At 34.9% G+C, this 24,353-nt stretch overlaps 1 protein-coding gene across 1 annotated transcript in view; it reads left to right on the forward strand.

The window, feature by feature from the left end:
• The window catches only part of LOC109856624, a gene marked incomplete at its 3' end in the record, with an annotated part of 163,837 nt that overhangs the window by 127,337 nt on the left and 12,147 nt on the right, over positions 1-24,353 (forward strand). Inside the window, exon 6 of the mRNA XM_020432094.1 lies at positions 21,293-21,420. Coding sequence (XP_020287683.1) covers positions 21,293-21,420 — 128 coding nt within the window. The remainder of the gene's footprint in view (positions 1-21,292; positions 21,421-24,353) is intronic.

Raw genomic sequence — 24,353 nt, forward strand, 5'->3', positions numbered from 1 at the left:
GAGAGAGGGAGGGAGGGAGGGAGAGAAAAAGAGAGAGAGAGAGGTAAAAATTGTAAATCGCTAAAAAATAAAAATATCATTTTTATTATTTTTACGCGCTTGAGCAATGATTGGACACGACGAAAAGCACCGTCTTTTATTATCGCATATATGCGATTCATATTTGCAACTCCAGCAGCTTTCGCCGGGTAACGCGCATTGCGGATTTATCGCGCTAATTTTCCGCGCACGTATGGAAACTTAATGGGTTCCGTCGAGCCGGCGCGGCGCGTTCGAGCTTGCATTTCGGCGGGCTGATTATCTTCCAGATTAACGAGTTTTTCGAGGTCAGCGTAATTGCAACGAGGTGATGCAACTCACGTATGAACCTCGTCGAAACGATGACGATGAGGCAGCTCCTTAACGAAGGACAGGCTTTTTAGGAGCAATCGCTGCCGTCGTTCCTCTCACTTTGACGCTCTTTTTGCCTCTCTTCTATTGCCATTTTTCATCTAATTCTTAAATAAAGCTGTTCTCAAAATAACGAACGATATAACAGTAGTCTTACCAACTTTGTTTTTTGGTTTTAAACTGGTTTCACTTCCGTTCCCGTATTTATTTATACGATATAAAAAAAAACTTATCTAAATGTAGATAGATAGAACTGGAAATACATAGAGATAAAAATAGTACTAGAGGATTATGAAGTCAAAAATCTGAATTCAAAAAAAGTCCGCAGAGTTTATCTCGGATGCAATAAAAGATTGCACATAGATTGCATATTGATCCGCGCGTTACTCCGATGATATTGAAATGTCAAGAAGCAATTTTGATTAAGCGCTCAAGCCGGGTCGATAGAAACGCATCGATTGCACGTGATCGAACACATCTCGAACGCGATAGAATGGAAAGTTGGCCGGAAAAAAAATAGTTGCATCTTTATGCGCGGTCGAGCTGCGGAAGCCATCTGTTAATGTCCGACCGTGACAATGGCGCCACCACTCGCATGACCGAACGATCGTCCGTGCTGCTCAATAAATATTTACTCGATTTTGGATAGCAGTTTTTATCGGGTAATCGCGTCTCGTTCGTCTTCTCTACTCGATTCAGAAAATAGCACAAACAAAAAAGAGAAGAACTGCTTGTTCCGCCATATTCTTCGTGATCAGTAATCTGGCTTGATTTATATGTTCATGATCGGAATCTCGCTCGCTCCATTGAGCATCCAACTATCACCAGTTCATTTCATTTTATAGCAATGTGGAAGCAATATGGAATTTATGTGTGTTTTGCAAAGTCACTATAAAAGAAAACTAAAACAAAAGAAGGTTTACTGAAATTGAGCTTTGGTACAGCAAATAAATAAGAATTTATATACTTTGGCTTGGATTTCACATAAATGTTTGTTTTCACAGAAATTTAATTGAAGGTTAATTACTCTGAGAAACTTAATATTGACTTCAAAGCTTAAAAGAGATGATATCTGTACAAAGTTTTGTTCTGCGAAAATCAACTCTCAGAGGTTTATCAAAGTATAAAGAGATCGGGATATGATTCCAAAAACCAGTATTTTTGATAAAAGAAAATTAAAAATAAATTTAAAACTATCGCATAGTGTAATTTTTTTTGTTTTAACAAAAGTTATCACATATCTCTTCGGATAACTAATTTTTAATATTTTAATTAGATTTTTTGAGCGTTTCGAAATAGTTTTGAAATATTACGAAAACTTTTGCAACATCTTTAAAACTTATTTTATGTTTTCTCACTTTAATTCTTTCGGCGATCTTAGCGCATATCTACGGAATACAGAGCAATAAAATGAGTTGAACAGAAGTCTCTTCTCTTGAATTAGCGCTATCATTCTGGATTTCTGGGTGCCGTTAAATTCTCTTCTTCACCGCCGGTCGAAAATTAATTTCCACCGTGACCGGATTCGCAAATCCCCGAAGTCCATCTTGGATCCCTCTTTCGTTCATTTTCGTCGAACTGCTCTTCCATGTATTTACCATGGGATTACATAACTAATTACGTGACTAATTGAGCTACGGCTCAATTTCCTATCAGAACAATCAACAAATTCCGCGATCTTGTTTATTGCAAGCGTTTCAGAATTCATATATTATTCATTAAACATTCTTTTACAAAATTATATATAGATATTAATTATATATAGATGTCAATAATGTAAGCGCCAGAAAGAAATTTTATACAAATACTTTGACTTTGCCGATTATCTGTACAAGAAAAAACAGTTTTGTTGAGATAACCACAATTTGGTAAATCAAACCAAATAAAGTGTTTTGGTAACCACATTTTAGTTAAGATTACAAAAATTTGGTAATCTCAACAAAACTGTTTTTTCAGTGTATACATGCATGTATTGCCTTGTATTCAATGTTCTCGTACGTTTATTGTTATGTTATCTATTATCTGATAAAAAAAAAGTCGTTATTGCGCCATCTGTAAGAACATATGTTGTCTTATCGCGCACGATAATTTTGAGCATTACGCAACGAGACTCTGTGTGGGACCGCTGAAGCAATCGACATGGTTGAAGTTGAAAGTTCGTGAGAGACTTTGTCTGAGTTGTCGCATTTGTTCAAGTTATTAAACTAACTTAATTCATGAGTGTGAATTATGTTTAAGTAGTAATAAATACTCTTATATATTATTTAGAGAAGAAGAGAAGTGTAAGAAGATTAATTGCTCTCAAGTTACAATATATATTACAATATATGTATATTATTGTAGGCTCAATGCCTACAATAATACATAATGTTATATTCTCTTATATATACATATATATGCATATACAAAATGTCTCTAAAACTTTTTGACACAAAGATAGTCGAAGTGTGGAAGATAGATTGAATCATTTGGATGAAAAAAAGTCATATATATCATCTTGCAAAATTTGTAATATTTATATATATATATATTTATTATTCGAATAAATATTTATTCGTAAACTAAGTTATTATTACTTAATTAATGTGAATCAATAAGCGCGTGAGAAGCTATGATCTGGATTCTATATAAGCGCGGATAAAACCACATGATTTTTAATTATAAAGAGAAATGTCTTATCTCATGCAATCTCTTAGCAATGAGAGACGGAGTGACGTGTAGTACGGCTTTTCGCTATTAGCTGATATTGATTTATTGATTTTCTAAAAATTATATAGTTTTATACATGCTCACAAAGTTTAGCCGCGCATTGGTTTATATTAAGTAATTAATATTTGAATATTTATTGCAAATTTTGCAAATGATACATGACGTTTTTGTTCAAATTGAACTAATTTACTTTTACACCGGCTGTGTGTTGTGTCAAAAGTTTCAAACATCCCGCATACATATAACGGCTATAAATAAGCATTCAAAATATCTTGACAAACTCGAGAAGAAGTAATAGTGTAAGTCGAGCTGTTCTCGCTTCATTGAGATCTTCAATCAATCAAAATCAAATTCTCGCAACCGATATATCACATCATATTTTATCATTTTCCAATGCGCGGTAATTTCGCGCGCACCAGCGCAATCGAGCGAAAGAAACGACGGCATTGACGATTGCTTCCGTGATGCAATTTATGCATCAAGACGCACGACCGGCGTGAAACAAGCGCGCGATCTTCCAGCAATCGATGATGGAGCCAGGCTTGTGGCCAATTCCGCGGAAAACTTCGCAATCTGGCCGCACGTCAAACGCATTTGCGATTTGATTTATTCACCGTTTCTCGGCGCACGGCAAATCTTACATCGGAAGACGGATTCAGCGCAATAGATTCTTCATCTTCTCTTGATAGATTAGGTCAGATTGATCTTCGGACAGGCCGAAATAAGGACATTAGCGTACGTTTTTAACGCGATCGATATAACGTTCTATTTTTCGCAATGCAATTCTAACAAAAAATATTTTCTTTGCAATGCGACGTAATAAAAAATAACGTTTATTATTATTATTTTTTTATATTACTATTTTTTATATTCAAAGATGGTTTTTCGGATTTGAACCGCGTTAATGTCATTTTTATACCGTGAACGTTTCAGCTCACTTCATCAGAGTTTCAAGAGCAGCCTGATACTATTTTTTATATTACCATTATTGTTTAAAAATTCTCTCTTGAATACATATAGATAAAAATGTCGCAATAATGAACTATGTCGCATATGGAAAACGTGCGTTATATATTGCCGATATTAACGATTATTATAATTGACGTATTTAAACGCGTCTAATCAGCGACGCGATCCGATCGTGTGACACACCAATATTTTTGCACGTGTACGAGGTTTGACAGGAGTTGTCAGTTTGCACGACATTATGTCATCAATTAATACAGTCTTTTACGATAATAATATTTAATTAATTATAGTACCACAATATACGACGCACGCATGTACTTTAATACATATAATAACGCGTGTAATTTACCGATTATTTACAAAATCTTCTCATTAACTCAAGACTGCTAGTTATTGCGTAACACTTTAATTTGACGATCTAAATACACGAAGCTAATATTTTAATAATTATTAAGAAATTTATGGATTATTCTCAGCTTTCTGATATCTAAGGAACTGTGAAAACAATTGAAATAAAAATATTACTGTTGAAAAGTGAACATTTGAAATTCTAAAGAAGGTTTGAACAACTCAGACCCGATCAAGAGAATATGAGAGTCTCGTTCATTATGATTTAGATAACTTGAAATGGCAAGCTTTTTCGCGAGTTTCTGCGTTACGTTCTTGACGTTACTCCTCAAACTAAGACGTTGTGCGTCCATCGTGATAGTTGCACGGAAAATGGCGAATGTATGTCTCCCCCGGGCGGGTTTGCACAGTCACGATCTGTGGAGTTACATCTCGAGAAACTGGCATGGACGTGGCCGCGATTTCTGGCGTGGAGGAGTGCAACATTTGTAACAGGAATTGTACGCGAAATAAGGAAGGAAGGAAGGACGGAAGGAAGCGAGCAAGATAGGAAGACAAGGCCAGTTAGCTGGCGAAGCTGAAATGCCCATAACAGACCATCAGTGCCAGAAGCGCGACAGGTTTGTTTGTTAAACGCCGAAGTTTGCTCCTCTTCGAGAGGGGCCAATCTCGCCAAACTTGTTTCGACGTGATCTTGCTGCGTCTAACAGTATAAAAAGAAACTTGAAAAGATTGGCAAGATCTGGCCGATCGATATTTAATTATACTACTTATTCCTATACTGCCGCTGTTACTTTTATGATTGATCTTTTCGCAGTGGGAATAAAGACGATACACTGTTATCGAAACAAAATTTCCGGATTCTTATCGAAGAGAACTTTGTTTGCTGCGCGCAGAGTTTTTTTAAAATAAAGCAAAGGTTGACTTTCAACGCGTTTCTATTTTGGTGTGCGAGTGCGTCATAAATTTGACCTCGACCAGCAACCACCGGCTGGTTGTTTTATGCTGTCCGAGCGGGAACTTGGCCGGGTAATTCTGCAGTGCGGTTGAAAATCCATTTTACTCGCTTCGTGTCCTTTCTGATCCAGCTCTGTTTCTGAAGCAGCGTCCTTTTACGCACGTCCTTACACGCTGAGATCCATGAGAATTACGCGCGCCCAAGTCAAAACGCATCATTGCATTCGTGCATCCTGACGCGGCTAAAAGCCAAAGGCGGCAAAAGCACAACCGCCAAGAAGCGTTGCACGATATTTTTGTAGAGCGAGTCGGGAAATCTGTAAGCTTTATGTGTGTGGTTTTATTTATTTTCCGCATGTTGTGGAAATGTGTGTACAAAAATGTTGCTCTCATCTCGATTTTTAATATATTTTTCTTATTATAGGATGGTTTTCAAATATTCGAAATAAAATATATCACTGTGACGATACCGTCACAGAAGAAAAACGTTTATTTAGTACACACATACATATACGTACATATACGTATTGTCACAGAAGGTAAACATTTTACTTAGTACACATATACGTGTGTTTAAAAATGTTATATGAATATTGCGAGAANAACTCCAAGTGCCTCGGTGGTCGAATAGGAAAGGCGACGGCACGGAAAGCCGGAGATTCCAGGTTCGACTCCTGGCCGAGGAGTTTTTTTCGCAATATAAATTTAATTTCAATTAGGGGGGTATTTGGGATTTCTCTTATACGAGATGCAAGTATAACATCCGATATGAATTTTAGAATTGTTATTACAATTCGAATTTCACGTATAAAAATTTACACGTGAACACGTATATATGCATATATATACACGTATAATTTCCGCACAACACCTAGCGAACGGCTCTCATGACCGTTTATATATTTATTAGTTTGGAAACTTCGGAGCCTTAAAAGATTCTTTAATTGTTTAAAAATGTTATCTCTGAAATTATCTAAAAATATATAAAAAAATATACAAATTAGTATATTTCCGAACAAAGAAGGTAATTATATTGAGAATGTTTGCATTATTTCTCTTGGAAATACTTTTGTATTATTTTCTCGATATTATACACGTCTATATGAGACAACGAGCAAAATTAAGTAACGTCCCGTCCGTCAGTAAAATTTTCGGATTCAACGTGAAGTTTCGTAGCGATTCTCACGATAGAGACCGGAAACACACATCCAAAATCATCGCCGGTTTGCGACATATTCCGGTAACAATAGTACGTGCGAAAAGTTATTATTAGTATTCGAAGGTTAAATTCGAAGCGAAAAATTTGAGAGCGGCATCTTTAAAAATTTCCGAGCGTAACGAAGAAGAGCGGTAAAGTGTTAATTTATGCGTTAGTCTCTGGCATACACGACCGCGCGAAGGTGAAAGAGGGATTAGCGGGAGATCGAAACGAGAAGGCGCGCCACGAAGGCAACCACGGAGGAGGCGTTGGTAATTCAGTGCGGTAAACTTGCAGCATACGGCATACAATATGCAGGTGAGAACGGGTCTTCCTCCACCTGCCACCGCTTTTCCGTATATATCTCAACTTCCCCCTCTTCAGCGTTTTCCTCTACCGCTTTCGCTCGCTCGGTTCTCTCGCCCGTCTGCATCGTCCACTCTGCTGTTCTTAATCATCGCGATCACATTACACTGATGAATCTTGAATACACGACACAGAGCTTCCGAGCGTTGAAGCAGTACTATAAATTTCGGATTCTAAATACAATTTTATGGGGAAAAAAAAAACACGTGCGAGTTGGTTTTTACACAATTTTGTACGACAAACATTAGTTTCGAAAATACTAAATTTAGCACTCATGTTTTTAAATCTCTTTTCCAAAATTCAATCGTTATTTCCCGAATGGTTTGACGCGAAACAACGTTATCGCGACATATATACGAATCTCGCGAGCCGTGACACGAGTGTGTTGCGAGCATTCGAGCGTGTTCCCCAGAGATTTTTACGCCGATTTTCTCGTTTTCAGATAAATAATGACGCATTGAAAAAATATAATTTTGAACTTCAGATATTTATTTGGAAAATAGGAGAGCGGATGATTATCAAAAAAAAAAAAAAACACGTTTTCGACGGAGAAACAAAACTTGAATTTAACACTTCTCTATTCTTCGGCTATTTCGGCCAAAAAAATCGGTAAACTTTGGTGGCAACGACCTTATAGCGCACTAAATTTCTCGTCGCGTTGTGAGAAAGCCGTGTGATGAGCGTGCGCTTGCTCGCGGAACGTGTATGCGTGCGGTTGCGCACGAACAGGATGCGACGCGTACGTGAGGCACGTATGCAGCAACCTGCCACGTTATAATTACGACGACGTAGTTCCGTAATGGGATTTTCGATGGTTTCAACGCGAATTCCGGCATGTCGCTGGCGAAGGAGAGCGATGGCGGCGATACGACTCTTGCCGTTATAGTCGCGCTCGAGAGCGATTGCAAATACGCGATTAGAGTCAATTAACGCAATTGCGCGGCACGTGTCTGTCTTTATGCTAGCGAATAATTATTGCTGTTAAAAGGAAGCGCGTAATTTTGACAATGACAAATCGAAATCGCGCGCGAAGCAGTTGCTTCAAGTGGAATAACTCCGGGATTTAGACTTGCGCCTAGTAGATTTATGCCGCATAGATAAAAAAAAAAAAAAAAAAAAAAATAGATGTGAGGACAATTTGCGTGCAACCGCTTTGTTACGTGTCTTTACATTGGTGTGTTGTGATTTCAACTTTTTATTGTTACTATTAACGACGTCATCGTCAGTTTAGTCAATTCAGCGTGATAAGTAGCGCAACTATATTTTACGGCATGTAAAATATGATTGCTACAAGGCTTATAAAAAGTTTAGCCGTTACTTTGCAATATGTAAGAAGAGGATAACAAAGAATAAAGTATAACAAATTACTTGTAGCTTTCGTATTTTTTATTCGGCTGTCTTATGTATCTCACCTCAGTTTAGGATATACGATACGTTTTAACGTGTAGGATATGCGTAATACAGCGCTTACGTCTACGCGAGCATGCGCAGTACTACACTTTTATCCAACAAGTTAACTTCAGCATTCTTCTCGCATTCTTTTCTCTTTTTGTCATTCTTATCTATTATTTATTAATAATATATAATGTTAATACATAATGTTTTAATGTGTTTTACATTAGTAAATACTGGAAAGTGTTATTGGAAAAAAAGTGTTGTAGGATTTTTATGCGAGTCGTATGTCTCATCCATACATCATGGTCATATAACTTGATAGAATATATGGCAAAAATACAAAAGTTTTTTTAAACATAAAGAATAAAGATTTTCCAAATGATGTATGCTGGGCAGTTAGAACCGTTTGCAAGATATTATGAAGAAAATTTGCTTTACGTTAAACATTTTTTTTGTAAACATTTTTTGGTTCTATTTTAAACTATTCTTAGTAGATATACTACATAAATGAGACATATTGAGCAAATTATTAAAAAAATTTGAAGATAAAAATTTTAGATATATCTACATTCGATAGATAGTATAGTTATCTAATAGTTTGGTGTTCTACATGGATAAATAACAATTTTATATTCATAATTTTCTCATAATAAAAGAAGACAGTAAATATTCGAAGATGGTTTTTGGATTTGAACCGCGTTAGTGTCATTTTTATATCGACGTTTTGTGAAGAACGACGTTTTCAATTCACTTTATCAGGGTTTCAAAAGCAATACTGATACTCAGATACTCTTGGCTAGGCATCACTTTTTTATAGCGCTATATTACATGGAAAAGATATAGTAAAGTGGTAAAGTAATGTGGCAAAAGAGAAGAGAGAGGTGTTACGAGGAAGGATGAATTGCCACAGTGGGCTGGTCATTTGTTCATTATCTCTATTGAGATTATTTGGATGTTTGTATATCTCCAAGGATTCTACATATTTTCTAGAAAAGTAAGTTGCAGTTTTGGTTAGTACTTTGGTTTGATCAGATATAATTTTATAACCAGTTTCAAAATGGTATTCTGCTAATGCTGATTGTGAGTAGTCTTTTACTGCTGACTGATGTTCTTTTAGTCGTGAGATAACCATTCTACCAGTTTCTCCTATGTGTACTTTAACGCATGAATAAGATATTTTGTATATTCCTGATATGTCTAATGGCGGTCTTTTATCCTTTGGATTGTTAAGAATTTTTCTTATTTTTCTCAGTGTTTTATAATCGTTTTTATGTGTTGTGTTTGTTCAGAATTCTGCCAATCTTATCTATAACTCTCTGTGTGAGAGGCAAGTGACTCGTTTATTCAAGTCTGGTGTTTGTTCTTGTGCTTGTATTGTTGTTTTGTGTGTTGATAGATGGTTTAGTTTGATGTTTTCTAATTACTTTCTTTATTTGTTGCAATACATAGCCATTTTGTTGCAAAGTTATTTTTTTAATTCTTTAAGTTTTTTTTGAATGATTATCTTTCTCGCATATAGTAAACAATCTACCAATCAGTAAAAGTTTAGCAAGATGAGTCCCAGACGCGCACAAAAACGGACGCGATATGTCAATCGGATACAGACTCAATCGGACACAACAAGAAACGGACACATAACGGAGGCAATCGGACATAGTTCTAATCGGGCACAGTACCAATCGGACACGGTTTCAATTGGACACGAGTTGAAACGGACACACGACAGTCGCAATCGGACACAGTTTCAATCAGACACATTAGTATTAAAACAAGACTACTTTTTTTTTATGTTTTATTTATTTGTATTTTAAGCGTGTAGGCAGGGAAAGCTGTGCCCCTTTCAAGAGGAAGGGCTTTGCTTTAGTGGGACCTTTTTAATGGCCTGAAATTCGAAGTGTTTCATAAATATGTTTGCTATGTTTGGGGAAATTGATGATCCCTCATAGCTACATATCTGTGACTTGTTTATAGAATTAGTTATTGTGAAATAGGTTGTATAGTCAAGCAATGTTCTATCAATGATATAAGGTCAGGCGATATTTGAACTGAGATAATTTTATTATAGTAATGGTATCAAGGATTAATACCTATATAAATAGAAACACAATGTCAAAGCTGACCAAGATATCATTAGGTTAGGAGTTTGACATATTTGATTTTTAAGATAAAATCTGATGAGTTTTTGACAATAGAATTTGTCTTTCTCGCAAGAGTTTCCAGGTATAGATCAAATAGCACAAACTCGATCATATGTAGGTAAGTTTATAGCGCTTACTATCGGTCTGAGAGATATGTTGTTTTTATGGATTTTGAATAATCCATGTAGTCTAAGTGGAACCGCGTTTCTGTGTATTAAGATGTCTGGAAGTTTGTTTTTTTTTTTTTTAATAAGCTTTGTGGTGAGAGTTTTCTTTGTACAGGACAGATTCTTAACTATTCAAAAACAATAAAAGACCGTCACTAGACATATCGGAAATATACAAAATACTTTGTTCATGCGTTAAAGTATACATAGAAGAAACTGGTGTACATAGGATGATAACCACACGACTAAAACAACAGTCAAGCAATACGTTTAAAACTACTCACAAACAGCATTAGCAGAATACCATTTTGAAACTGGTTATAAAATTATGTTTGATCAAATTAAAGTACTAACCAAAACTGCAGCTTACTTTTCTAGAAAATATGTAGAATCCTTGGAGATGTACAAACATCCAAACAATCTCCATGGAGATAATGGACAAATGACCAGCCCACTGTGGCAATTCATCCTTCCTCGTAACATCTCCCTCTTCTATTTTGCCACATTACTTTATCACTTTACCACACCTTTTCCGTGTAATTTAGCGCTATAAAAAAGGACATCTGTCAAGGAGCATTTAAGTATCAAGTTGGTCTTAAAATTCTGATGAAGTAAACTGAAATGTCCACGAAACGTCGATATAAAAAAATGATACTAACGCTGTTTAAACTCGAAAACCATCTTTGAATATTAATAAAACACACCGCATCAAATATCAGAGAAAACAGTAAATATTTTATTGATATAAATGATTTGTCTTGAACATTGTAAATACTATTTGATAAATTAAGCAGTATGTTTAAATTAAGTTTTCGATAAGTGCGGCTCATATACCAAAGTTATTCTATATATAGCCGCGTGATTGCGATTTAGTAGATAATTCTTTTATCATGTAAACATTTGACATTAGTCTGATTTAACATATAAAAGATGACACGCGAATACAAATTCAGGAATATCATTTTGGTGCGATTTATTTTTGCGCTGATTAAACCTGTTTCCTTTTTTGTGAGTTATAAACTTGCTATCGCCGGCAATTCCCTCTTGTACCGAAATTAATCTTGCCCTTAATTAGTGTTAATATCGAAGCTTGGTACGCGCGGAACGCGTGCAATTCGCACAAGTGCGAAACGAACTTTGATAAAACTTTTCACTTATCGCGCGATGCTGAAGTTATTGCACTTTCTCAGGATATGAATGAAGAGTAACGTGGAGAGGAGTGTTGCCTTCATCGCGAACATCTTCGTATATGTGCGCCTGGTGTGAAATATGATTTCATATTCATAAAATGCGACCTGGAACGTTTTAAAATGCAAAACGCATATTTTTTCGCTGATTGAGAAGAACATTTAAGCAATAATCGTTGATTTAGAATGCGCGCAAACACACACAAATGTTTTTATTGTTAGCAAATTATTTTTACAAATTATTTGTTCAAAACGGTAGACAAATATAATAGAATTAAATAAAATCTATATATTTCTTATACACACACAATATAAAATAAATAAAAACTGAAATACATTTACTGAGAGAGATATTCATTATTATTATACGCTTATTGTACATATTTTATTTATTATTTCAATCAGAAAGAAATCACATTAATATTAGAAACAGATAAACAACATGTGTTTCTCTCTCTCTCTCTCTCTCTCTCTCTCTCTCTCTTTCTCTCTCTCTCTCTCTTTCTTTCTACACGCGCGAGAGAAAAATATTTATCATATGTAAAACTGCACTAACGAGCAAGAGAGAGTTAATATACGGAAGTTCTCGTTTCAACGCTGTTAACAAACTGCATAATTTCGGATAACGAATGATTCAAAAGCCAAATTATTTCTCTCCCTGTTACGGTGTTATTTTTTCTTTTTCGCGCACGACGTCATCAGTCACGCGAAATGCAACTGTGTGGCTTGCGCTATTTCGCAAAACCCGGTAACCGTGACCGAGATTGAAGGGTAGATTGCGCGAATTAATTGTCGACCATTCGAGCGTAATTAGCGCTAATTGCGAACTTTTCCTGTATGTGCGCTCGCGCGCGCGTCCCCCGACAGACGCTCACAATCGTAGAATGCAGTTGCGACTGCTGAGTTTCCAGCGGAAACTTCGAGCTCGCCCGACTTTGCTCCGGCGTAACTTTCCGAGAGAAGCGAAGAAAAAGAAAGTAGAGGAACCGAGTAAAAGTGGCGCGGCGAGGATAGCTGGGGGTTGGGAAGACAATCTCTGGTTGCGCGACGAGAGAGGTTGAAAAAGGGGCGGGGAGAGAACCGCGGAGAGAGAGATAAAAGGTAAATAAAGTCTCTGTGGGCTTCTTTGACACGGTTCACGGTAATTATATACGCGCGAGTATTTTTCATCATCGGTAGATCCGAGGCAGCAAAGTGAACAAACGGGTGAAAATAAAGGCTCAACAAATATTTATCGTTATCTGACTTTGTTTTTTGCGAGGACGTTGTTTTGTAATTAATTTTTAGCGCCTCCTGCGCTTTCTATTTTTACTGACAACCGTTTATTATCGTTTATTAAAACTTTCAAGGATTTACTTTTTTTTTACAACTGAACATACTATATATGTATCTCTTCTTATTTTAAAAGAGATATAAATAATTTCTAATGAGAAATATTTTAAGCTCGTCCGATATAAAGTAAAAAAAAGACATACGGCTAATTATACGAGCGTGTAAGTCTAAAATTATAAATAAAAATCAAATAAAACATCACAACTGGTAAATATCATCTCCTTGATATTAAGATTAAGAATGAAAAAAAAAAAAATAATAATAATCTCTGGAAGATGTAAAAAATAAATGACGTTTTTACTCTACTTTAGATCATCGAATACGCTCGCGAGTAAACGCATAGAAGTCCGGTGCAGTCTTCATGTACATATCCGAGAGCGTCTATAAATATATAATGCGCGCTCCGGGTCGGAGACGCGAGGGGATTGAAGCGAGAACCGGCGAGTCGCCTTATGAATTTTAATGAGGCCGTATCGTCACGTGATAGGTGTAAGGGTTGTGTTCCAAGTCGGGCTTCGTACTCGGCTGTCAAACAACCCTTAACCAAGCTGTCGGTCGCCGGTCTCCATCGTCGTTACTACAACGTTACACGTTGGGAAGATAGACTGAAGGATGCTGCGCGAGAGAGCACCGCAGCCGTGCGCTGAAACGCGAGCACGTCTGCGACGCTTTAATGAACACTAAAAGTTGAATGTATCAACGGAATTGAGCGCACTTCTGATTGTATTAAAATAAACGAAGTTTACACAACGTGACATCAAACGCGCAGTTCGACGAGAAATTTTTGATTCTATTCTTCAACATTTTAACGCACCTGAGTAAATTTTTCGATCCACTAAAAAAATTATATATATGTAACATTTTTATTCGCCAGATTTTAAACAACCCTGAAAAACCAAACAAGTTTTTTATGTACACGATTATTGGTTAAAGGTTTTGCCCCGTCCGGGGTCGCAAAGCCTTTACACAATAATCCTGTACATAAAAAACATTATTTTACAAATAAATCGGTGCTGTGCGTTCCGTGTATTATGGTTCTTTTTATTTTCTTGAAAAGAACTCACGGAAAAGAAATAATTGAAAAATCCAGAAATCCAGAAGACGAGGGAGAAAGCGAGCAACAAAAAAAGAATGATTCGACTTTTTAGACCTCGTGTCGTTAATCATTCGTGCGAGACCCGATAGGCGCGCATACATTATTCAATAGCTTTTCGATGCTGGGCTATGCATAGCTTTTGTCGATGTTCAAGCGAACCGACCGCATTCGTCGTCGGGGAAACCGATCGAGCTCGCGCTGAAAACTGGCGTGAACTCACACAGGTCGCTGAGTGGGTCTCTCTTTTTATTTCGCATTTAGAACCCTCGATGTAATTCAGACGCGATAACGCACAGCCGTTTTATCGCGTTCTGCAATCAAACTCTCGAGAAGCTCGCTCAGCATCTGTCAGAACATTTATAAATGTGAATCAGTACGCGCGGAAAGTGTATTTTTTCATAAGAAGAATGTCTTATTTATGAATTTTCAAAGAGAGAAGGAAAGAGACAGAGAAGATCTAAACCTATGTTTGCACATTATGCGTGTGAGAAAAAAACACATGTCGCAAATAAAATTTGGCATTCCAATTAATTACTTTCCACCACCAGATGTTGTTTTAATAGATAATTAAACTGCAAATTTCCATATATGCAAATTAATTTTGCATCTTGTACAATAATTTTGTAACACCTGGAAAGTCGTAACACCTGGCTCGATATTAAACGAAGCTTGACCTTTCCATATCCACGCCGAATATTAAACACGCGTTAATATTTTAGAACTCTGTGCGCTTATTGAATTTAACTCTGTGCTTTTCTTACACAATTTCCTCTCGCAATATTTGCCGACGTACTCCATTTCGAAAATCTTCGAGAAGTTTCAATATTTCACGAGTGAGAATGTAATTACAGATACCAAAAGATATGTTGAGCTACAAATTGAGAACGTCTTAACGTGAGATCTTTTTACGTTTTTATTCTGAAGAATTATTTTTACAAGTCCTTCAAATCTCTCGTTCAAAAATCTTTCTCGCCGCGTGAAGTTTTTTTCGTCACAATGGAAATAATAAGTTTCTTAATCCATTATTTTGAGGATATTTTTGTTGTAAACATTCAAACTTTTCTGAAGAATTATGATTTATTTTATTTTTATTTTTAAAACGAAACAAAACCGCCGGTCGACTGTGGAACATGAGGAAACGACATCTCGAGTGTCTGTCGTCGACACGCTCAGTCGCGGAAACTCGTACGAGCCGCTACGATTTCCTCCGCAGAAGCGTCTGACTAATTCGCGTCTGCACCACTTTGTCTCCGCTGCTGTCGATTTCCCGCGCGTATCTCATTTGACATCGCCGAAACTCCGAATTGCGTCTGACAAAGTCTCGATACAGCGTTTGAAACGTTACATTATACGCAAGAAAAATACTCTCGAGCAGTAAATATAATTAAATAGATAAAAGAGATGCTAAAACGATGATGAGTTTTAAATATATACATATTTTAAGTGCGACTTGAATAAAGTTACGTACGAAATATGTATAAGTACAAAACGCAGATTGTAATTGAATTGGACTACTGTTTTTTTTTTTTACGTGACTGTTCTCTTATAACCATTTAAGCTTTTTTTATCCCTTTTTGCTTTTTTTATTACTTTTTGCTTTAATACTTTTTCGTTCTTTTACGAATTAAATCAATTTAAACAATATTTACACATGTATTCTCTTTTAAACTGAAGAATTTAAGATTATTCACGTGCCATATGTAATATATTTTTCACAAAGATTTCAGATTAAAGTTAGGATTTGATTTTTTTTATTTAATATCCGATATATCGAATTGTATATACACATATATTCAGATATACACCTCTTTCCTTAGCTATTTCTTATTATCAAATCCTAATTGAACAGAAGATCATTGGTGTTTACATTAATTAAAAAGAATACGTCAGATCGCAACATATTTTGAATAATATAAAAAAAAAAATGAATTTTATGTGAGTTTGAATTGTAAATACAGAAAACTGTTTGAAGTAGCCTAGAGACTGAGATTCAGATCTTTCGCTTGTTGTTATCTAACAGTTATTAGCTTATATTATTATTATTATGCGTATCTTACGACACAATATATGGCATTTTTATAAATCATGTACTCGCATATTTCCAGCACGGCTTGAGGATATAATTTTTATTGGTTTTGTTATATCGATTCTACATTTTTGTGTTATATAATCATGAGAGTAATACGATAATCTGTTTTTTATATTATTAAACGGTCAATTTAGTGAAAAAGTCTCGCTGTAATTATTGTTCTCAACTGTTGAAAACACAATTGCGTAAAACGAAAAAATTTATCTTTCAATTTGGACATGTGCGCATAAAATGATAATGGAGAGTTGCTGAATATATATTCATTCAAAATATATTACTATGTTTTTTCATCAAATTTTTTGAAAACCCATAAAATGTTCAGTTTTGAAAGAGAGACAGCGATATTTTTCTCATATTATTTTTGTCCGCGTCGATGAAGAGTTCCCAGATATATGCCGATATATTTAAATCGTATCGTACTGAATCGACATCTAGTGATCAATACGTAATAAACAAGTAACAACGAAAAACATACATAACATTGACAGATAAACATTTTATTTTGCAAGTGTTACAAAGTTTTAATTAATTCAAGCACAATTTTTCGCCAACCATCTTTCTCTTCCTATATTAATTCCGAATATTATAGTAATATAAAACGAAATATAGAACGAGAAGATGTAATGTGTTCAATTTGTAATGCTCTATACGTCGGACAGACTGGCAGGATGCTCAAAACGAGAATTAAAGAACATAAAAATTATGTAAAAAACAAACTACTCAAAACTCGGACAATAGATTATCTTTATCTCATGAAAAAAAAAATTTGGCTAGAATAACATTAATAGTTTAGTCATAGAACCATTCTATAACTACAAACGCCGTATTTTTGAAACTTTATATAAAAAATTGAATAAATGAACTCAATTTGCATAACGATACGGATGTTTTAGACAAATCTTTTATATATTTACGTTTAATTGATAAAGCTAACGGATAATGATGTCTGTGTGTAGTTTCTTTCTATTAGCAATCAAAAATCTAAATAGCTTGTTTTGGTTCTGTTTTGACATTAAAGACAAAATTGTATGTAGTGATTGTCAAGCACAAGTTATTTGATATGTTTATAAGCATTTCATTATTAATTTACTTAATGTTAATTTTAATTTTACTTTCAATGTGTGTGTTGACATATGATTTGATTTTTTCATTGGTTTTTAAATTTTACTTTGAATCTTATCATGACACACTGCTTGATTCACATAAATTTTTACATTTTTAACTTTGACTAACAGAGTTGATTAATATCTTAATCGAAACTTTTGATCTGCAACGAAAATTTAAAAGTTTTTTGAATAGAAAAACTTTCACAATTTTGCATATATTATATTTCTGCACAAATACATATTGATTTAATTTGTTAGAAATTTGGCATTGAAAAGGACCGCATCTTTCAAAACGTATGCCACTTCTGAATAACAAAGAACTACATTACATATAATCAATCGTGTTTTATACTTTCTTTTCTTCTACGCATTTTTTAAAATGTGAAACTAATATTTATAACAAATAATAAACTAGATTAAATATTTAAATGTGCTATATGTTGTTTAATTAAAAACAAACTAATTAAAATTAGGATTTTTGAAAGTTTCGAAATAACGATACAGAAAATATTATTGCGGTATTTCGTATCACTTACATGATACATAATAATCCTTGTATGGATTGAGATTTTACACTTCAAATCTCTCGGTTTTTCTTTTTTTGCAAAATTTGAAAAACTTTAGATCGAAAGAAATCTTGTGTGGGAAGAAAAGCTAGTTTTACATCGAGGAAGGTATTGTTTCAAGAAAGCGGACTTTCTTCGAGACGATTTCCTTGATCGACGGAGCGGAAACGAATATGCCATTTATCGATTGGATATATAAGACATGGAATCCTCGGCTCGGGGGATTTCGTTATATGAGAGTCATGAATTTCTCCTTTGTATTTCTTATTTCGGTTATGCGCATTTATATTGCCGCGGCACGATTTATTTACGCCAATGGCGTAAACGTAGCGCAGGTCACTGGGTCGCGAAATTTCGCTGAAACTTCGCGTGGCGCCGTTGTCGCACCGCTCGCGCGAAGCTCTCGCGGCTGCCATATGAATTTGATAGCAGCGAAGCGATCGAGTAAATAATAGCAACAAAATAACGATGGCAAACGAAACAAAATAAAAAGATTTTTTGTACAAAATAATAAAGTATAAAAAATTGTCCGAATGCACAAGTGAAAATATTTCAATCAATTTTACATTTAAAATATGTCAAATATGCAATTTTAATGCGGAGTTTTTTCTTTAAATATATAGCATCGCGAAATTTATATCGACAATCAATCAATCAAAGTTGACAAGATCGCGCGAGAGAAGTTGTACTGATTTTTCGTGTCATTCACAAAGTTTGTATCTTCGCGATAGGATAAAGTTTACTTGGGAAAAAACTGTTCTCGCTTCTTTTTGCGCTTTCGATTTAATTTATGCATGAGATTATCGTACTCGGTGACATCCGAGGGCCATCATGGCCACGAAGATTTCCTCAGGTGCGAGAACTTCCTAATCGTTCGATATATCTAACGTATCTACTCGTAGCGCTCGTAATCCATGTGTATAGGTTTCGCAAGATTCAATTTCAGAATAATGATGCAAAATTGATTTCTAATTTTTTTTTCATTATTTAATTCACGTAAAAATATGGATAACAATAAAATATTTTTGCAACACGATAAAGTGAAAAATAATTCGGCGACTCGTAAAAGAAGGAAACAGAGAGGTCAAACAAAATCACGCGATGCGGAATGAAACGTGACTTGCATTCTCGTTCTTACGTGGACCTTCGCGCTCTTTGATGCGCTCACCCTCTTCCTTCCATCGTTCTCGTCGTCTCTTCAGTTTCAGCTTTACCATCCGCTCGCTTTTGCCTCCTTTGACCTCTAATTCGATGAGCGAAATTCACCGTAGCGTGTGTGCCATTAACCCAAATAATTTTGAGCTCGAGAGTCTTATTCGCGTCGAAATACTCTTACCCTATTTCTCGCTTGCTATTCGTCTATACTATTTTAATTCCCGTCGAGAGTGACCAACTCTTTGGTCAAGTGTTTAATGTTGACTCAACATCGTGAATAATTCTACAAATTTTTTACATTAAAGTACACATTTATTAGTATAATTGTTACATCTCACATAAACATTTTAAAATATTATTTTAGATAGAAACATTGAGAAAGTAAAGTTGCTCGAAATATTTTAATTGTGTGTGCAGAATTTTTTTAAAGCAGACACAAAAAAGACAAAGGATTTTAATTTGGATTTAATCTGTGTTTAAGCCAGTTTACAAATTAACAATACTCAAATTTAACTCAATTATTTAAACTTTAAAAAGTTTAAAATTAAATTGAAATTCTTGGATCTGCTAACGTCTATGTAAAAAATTGCACAATTGATTTTAAATAAACAGTAAAGGATTTTTCCACGTTAAAATATATCTTCTTTTTGCAAGATTATATAAAACAAAAGTTAACAAGTTAGTTTGTATCGCGTTAACGAGATATCGTAATTGTTCTGTGCATCATCGAAGGATGCATCGCGAGCTGGTATTTTGTAGCGGAATGTTGGTGTGCAGGAAAAGTCCGTTAAGTGTTTCCGTGTAAGTTCAAAAGTCAATTGGCCGGAGCTCTCTCTCGCTAAAGTTTTCGCGTTACCTTCGACGAGAAAAGAAAAGAAAGAGGTAACGTTTCAGTTCTCGATCAAGGTTCTCGCACCAGATATGACGCGCCGTAACCGCAATTGACTTTCCAGAGCTAACGAAAGTTTCTGCGACAGAAAAAAGGAACTGCGATTTACAGCTATGATGAACGAAGTTCCCCCTGGTATGTTATCTGTACGTGTGTGTGCGTGAATTGAACTGATAAAATGAAAAAGATTAAGAAAATAACACTTTTATCAGAAGTAAGAGAGAACAATCTAATTTATCATTTATCTTTTTGCCTATTTATTTTTGTAATAATGCAACGTAAAATTATTTTCATATTTAATATATATCTCTCTCTTTCTCTCTCTCTCCCTATGTGAACTTAGATACTTCAAAGTGTATAATAAATATTATTGCACGTAATAATACTTATCGCACAATTTCAATAATAATATTTTCCTCAAACTCGATTGAAAATAGCGAAGCTTGTTTTACTCTTTTGTCAATTACAGCAAGAATTTAATTACATATACCGCTCAATTATTCGCCTATTATATATCGCAAGCAGTAAAAGTATATCTCGTCGAGTTTATTAAAGACGTATCATTATTTCTACGAGCTGTGTTGTAGTACAACTCATACCGATGGCAATCGCTAATTATGCACGTATTGAAATTCTCCGATATGTATCGCGTCGATAATGTCTTGCAATTACCGTGGATTATTGGAATACAGACACACGCGCAAAAATATTGCGAAATATATCGAAGGCAGCAGTGCTCCGCTCCGGGTGAATATATCGGAGTTTGTGTATTTTAATATTTATTAACGGCTATTGGGGCTCAGATGTAGGTCGACGTACTTGGCAAAACGCCGATATTTGATGGCCAGTCATTAATCCTCCGCGCGTGCGCACGAGATTTACGCTAGCCATAGGCGAAGCGGGAATTCATCGCGATTAATTAATAACATTTATACAGCACCGTGTTACGAGTAAGCCACGATTACAATGCGCCGCAATAACTCGTTAATGAGATTTGACATTCTGCATGTAAATGCACAACACACAAGAGGATAAAACATTCTAGAAGTTAGTGCGTTATTATTGCGGCTTATTATTTATAAAGATGTATATTTAATGTCTTATGTGTGTGTAATAATAACTAATTAGAATTGCGTTAATTACGTAAGACAAAACTGTAACTTAATAAAACAATTGAGTGAGATTGCATAAAGTATTTCATGTATATAACTGTATCTTATATTTTGATTTTCCAGAGAAGCTTGTTACGAGTCCTGGATGCAGCTGCGAGTATCGCCGATGTTCGGTTGTATCTGTCCGCACAATCACATAAAAAAACGATGTGACAAGATCTTCTCGTTGGTGAATCGCAATCCCTGCGTTGGTAAGTACAACTATAATATACGATTTGTGAAGTTTCTCTATCCATGTGTATATTTTTGTAAACGTTTTTTTATCGTACACGTAACTGCGTCTGTGACATACAAAATCGACGTTGTTCTTCTTTTAATGAGTAATTATTACAATTTTCAATTGCATGTGCAGTGTGAAGAATTTTGTTTGTTCTTGTTACAATTGTTGATTATGCAGAAGTCGTGTTATTTCACATAGAAATTTTTCACTCAAATCAATCATTGGAAAAATATATTTGTATATAAGTTTCTTTTAATGTCACGGTAAATAATTTTGTTAATTATTTTCTATCGCGATATGCACAAACGCGCACGTCATGTGATCGTAAATACGTGTACGAGATCTTGTTTGACAAGTTTTGTCGTAAATTGAATTTCGAACAAAATGTTGTGACATGATTGAACGAGTACAATTATATTAGCACTCTTGTAAAAGGCGATTGTCGATGTTGTGAAGTAATTTTGAATATTTATATGTATTAAGGGGTTCTGGTTTTAGTATATTTTTTATGTTGAGTTTTTACAGGGTTAACCCTTGCGTGTCTGTCTCTATATATCCTGTGTACAGATAGTGTTTTTTGATTTCTGTTCATATTTTTCGATCTAACGATGAGTTTACACGATGGGTTAACCCTTACTTACCTGTGTCTGTTTGTGTGTACGTATCTTGTACGGAATTTTGGTTTCTTTTTATCACTGTATGCATTGAAACGCCCACGTCGACCCTGGATCACAACGATAAAAGATAGCAATGTTGTTTATCTACATTTCAGATGACTGTTTTACTTTTTCTTTAAATTCTAGTCTCTTCTTTTCTCGCGATGTCAAATACATGTTCGAATAAGATTTTATCCTTTTTTGTAAAAATATGAAAAATATGGCAAGTAACAACTATTAACGTATTATACATTTAACATTTTTATTACGATGTTTTTCTTATTACACCTTTTTGTCAAATTTAAGAACTTGCTTAATTTCAAATTTGTATTTTTTTTTTTAATTTAAATCTTTTGCAATTACGAAAGAGAAAAAACACTGGATAACGTGTTTAAATATTTATTAAAACATTGCAAAGAGGGTGTAAAAGAGGTAATTTCCGGGTTAATTAGCGTTTATTAACAACTACGACGATGGTCGCGTTTATCTGCATAATCGACAGTGCTCTCTTTCTTTCTATCTCTTTCTTTTTTCCTTCCTCCTCTCTCTCTCTCTCTCTCTATCTGAATTCTTGTAACAAAGTGCAAAGTTTGTTATCAACAAAATGCATAGACGGCTTGGTAGAGCATCACGCGTTTAGAGCTTCAGACTTCCGGCTGAGAGCTGACGCGTACTAAACTGAAGCCACTTCTTGTTACCGTCTCATTTTTTCCGGGCGTCAAAGTTGTGAGCAACGTGGGATGCTGCTCGACGGGGCAATTACTTTTAAGCGATACTGCGGTGTTTAAGGCTCGTTGAAGAGAACGTTATCCTCACCCTCTGATAAGCTGCTTCCTTCGTAATTAACTAAAGAGAGGAAATTTCTCGGCATCAAAATGAATATAGCTATGTTATTCTCAACTTTGAAACAGATTAGTAAATAATATTTTTGATTAATTTTTTTATACAGACAAATAGAGAAATTGTTTTACAATCAAGAATTCTTCTCAATAAATATTTTTATATGTAGTGGTGTTTTTATTACAAAATTACAGACGTTTAGATTTTCCTTTGATTGAAATTTATGTAAAATTTAATTTGTTCAATTTTTAATTCTGATGCAATTATAATAAATTTAATAAATATCAACATAGTAGATTTAATAGATATTATATCAATATTGCTCGCTGATCCAGGATCGATGGCGCTTCCGCTCGTGCCTCGCAATAGTAAATTAAGGCAACATTAAGACTCATACATGCGATGTAAGCTCACGCGCAACATGTAAGTATATATTTACACGCATCACACGCATGTGTGATAAATGTCTTTTTACGTTGCGTTTGACGAATGAATCGCGCCGACGATGCATATATGCGAGCGATGAATGCGGCATATACGTTTATACTACTTATACAAGCGAAAGCATTAACAGCTGTAGAATGCGTGACTGTTGAGAGCAGTTTTCAGCACGGAAACATAAACGAATAATTAAGTATTGTGGAAACAATATTAAAACATAATTAACCTCGACGCTAAGAACATAATGTACAAACAATACAGTTTAGCTCTCGACGAAACAAAAAGCACACAAAGCACTTTATACTTTTCGACGTATAAGAAATGCCGCCTCTTTTTTCGCTGCACAATTCCGAATTATTTTAATATTCCTCGCGTTATTTCGAATTTCACTATTTAATATATGTGTATATGTATAAACAAATATTATACAATTTAACAACAATCAAATCAAAATCAAGTTATAATAATTAAAAAATATAAAATATAAAAACTTAGATCTAGCAAAAATTAGACCAATATTAATTATTTTTGTACATTATCAAAAATTTTATTGTTCGCTCAAATTCCACTCACTTTTACATCCGTATTACATTAACGTCTTTCCAAAAATGTATTTGCGAATATCACTTGAGACGAAGAGTACGTCTTGATTTTGTTTCAATTCAATTGAACGACATTCTTTGCAATTTATATATTGACAATTTTGTTTATTTCTGACCTAAAACTTCTGTTAGTATTTCTGACTTGATCTGAAACTTCTATTTTAAAATTCTCAGCTGCAACTCCGAATGCAAAAAAATTTGACGGATAGAAAATTCTTTTCAATTTTCTGTTTTCGGAAATTTTTCATGCGCTCTTAAAATTGAATGTCGATTCTTTTCGACATTGCTGCTTCATGCAAGCTCGAAAATAAACGAGACGTTCGAGTCGGTAATACGAAACGATTCGCCCCAGTATATGTAGATCT

The sequence above is a fragment of the Pseudomyrmex gracilis genome, unplaced genomic scaffold, assembly GCF_002006095.1.
Source record: "Pseudomyrmex gracilis isolate BER0280 unplaced genomic scaffold, ASM200609v1 scaffold_127, whole genome shotgun sequence".
Classification (NCBI taxonomy): domain Eukaryota; kingdom Metazoa; phylum Arthropoda; class Insecta; order Hymenoptera; family Formicidae; genus Pseudomyrmex; species Pseudomyrmex gracilis.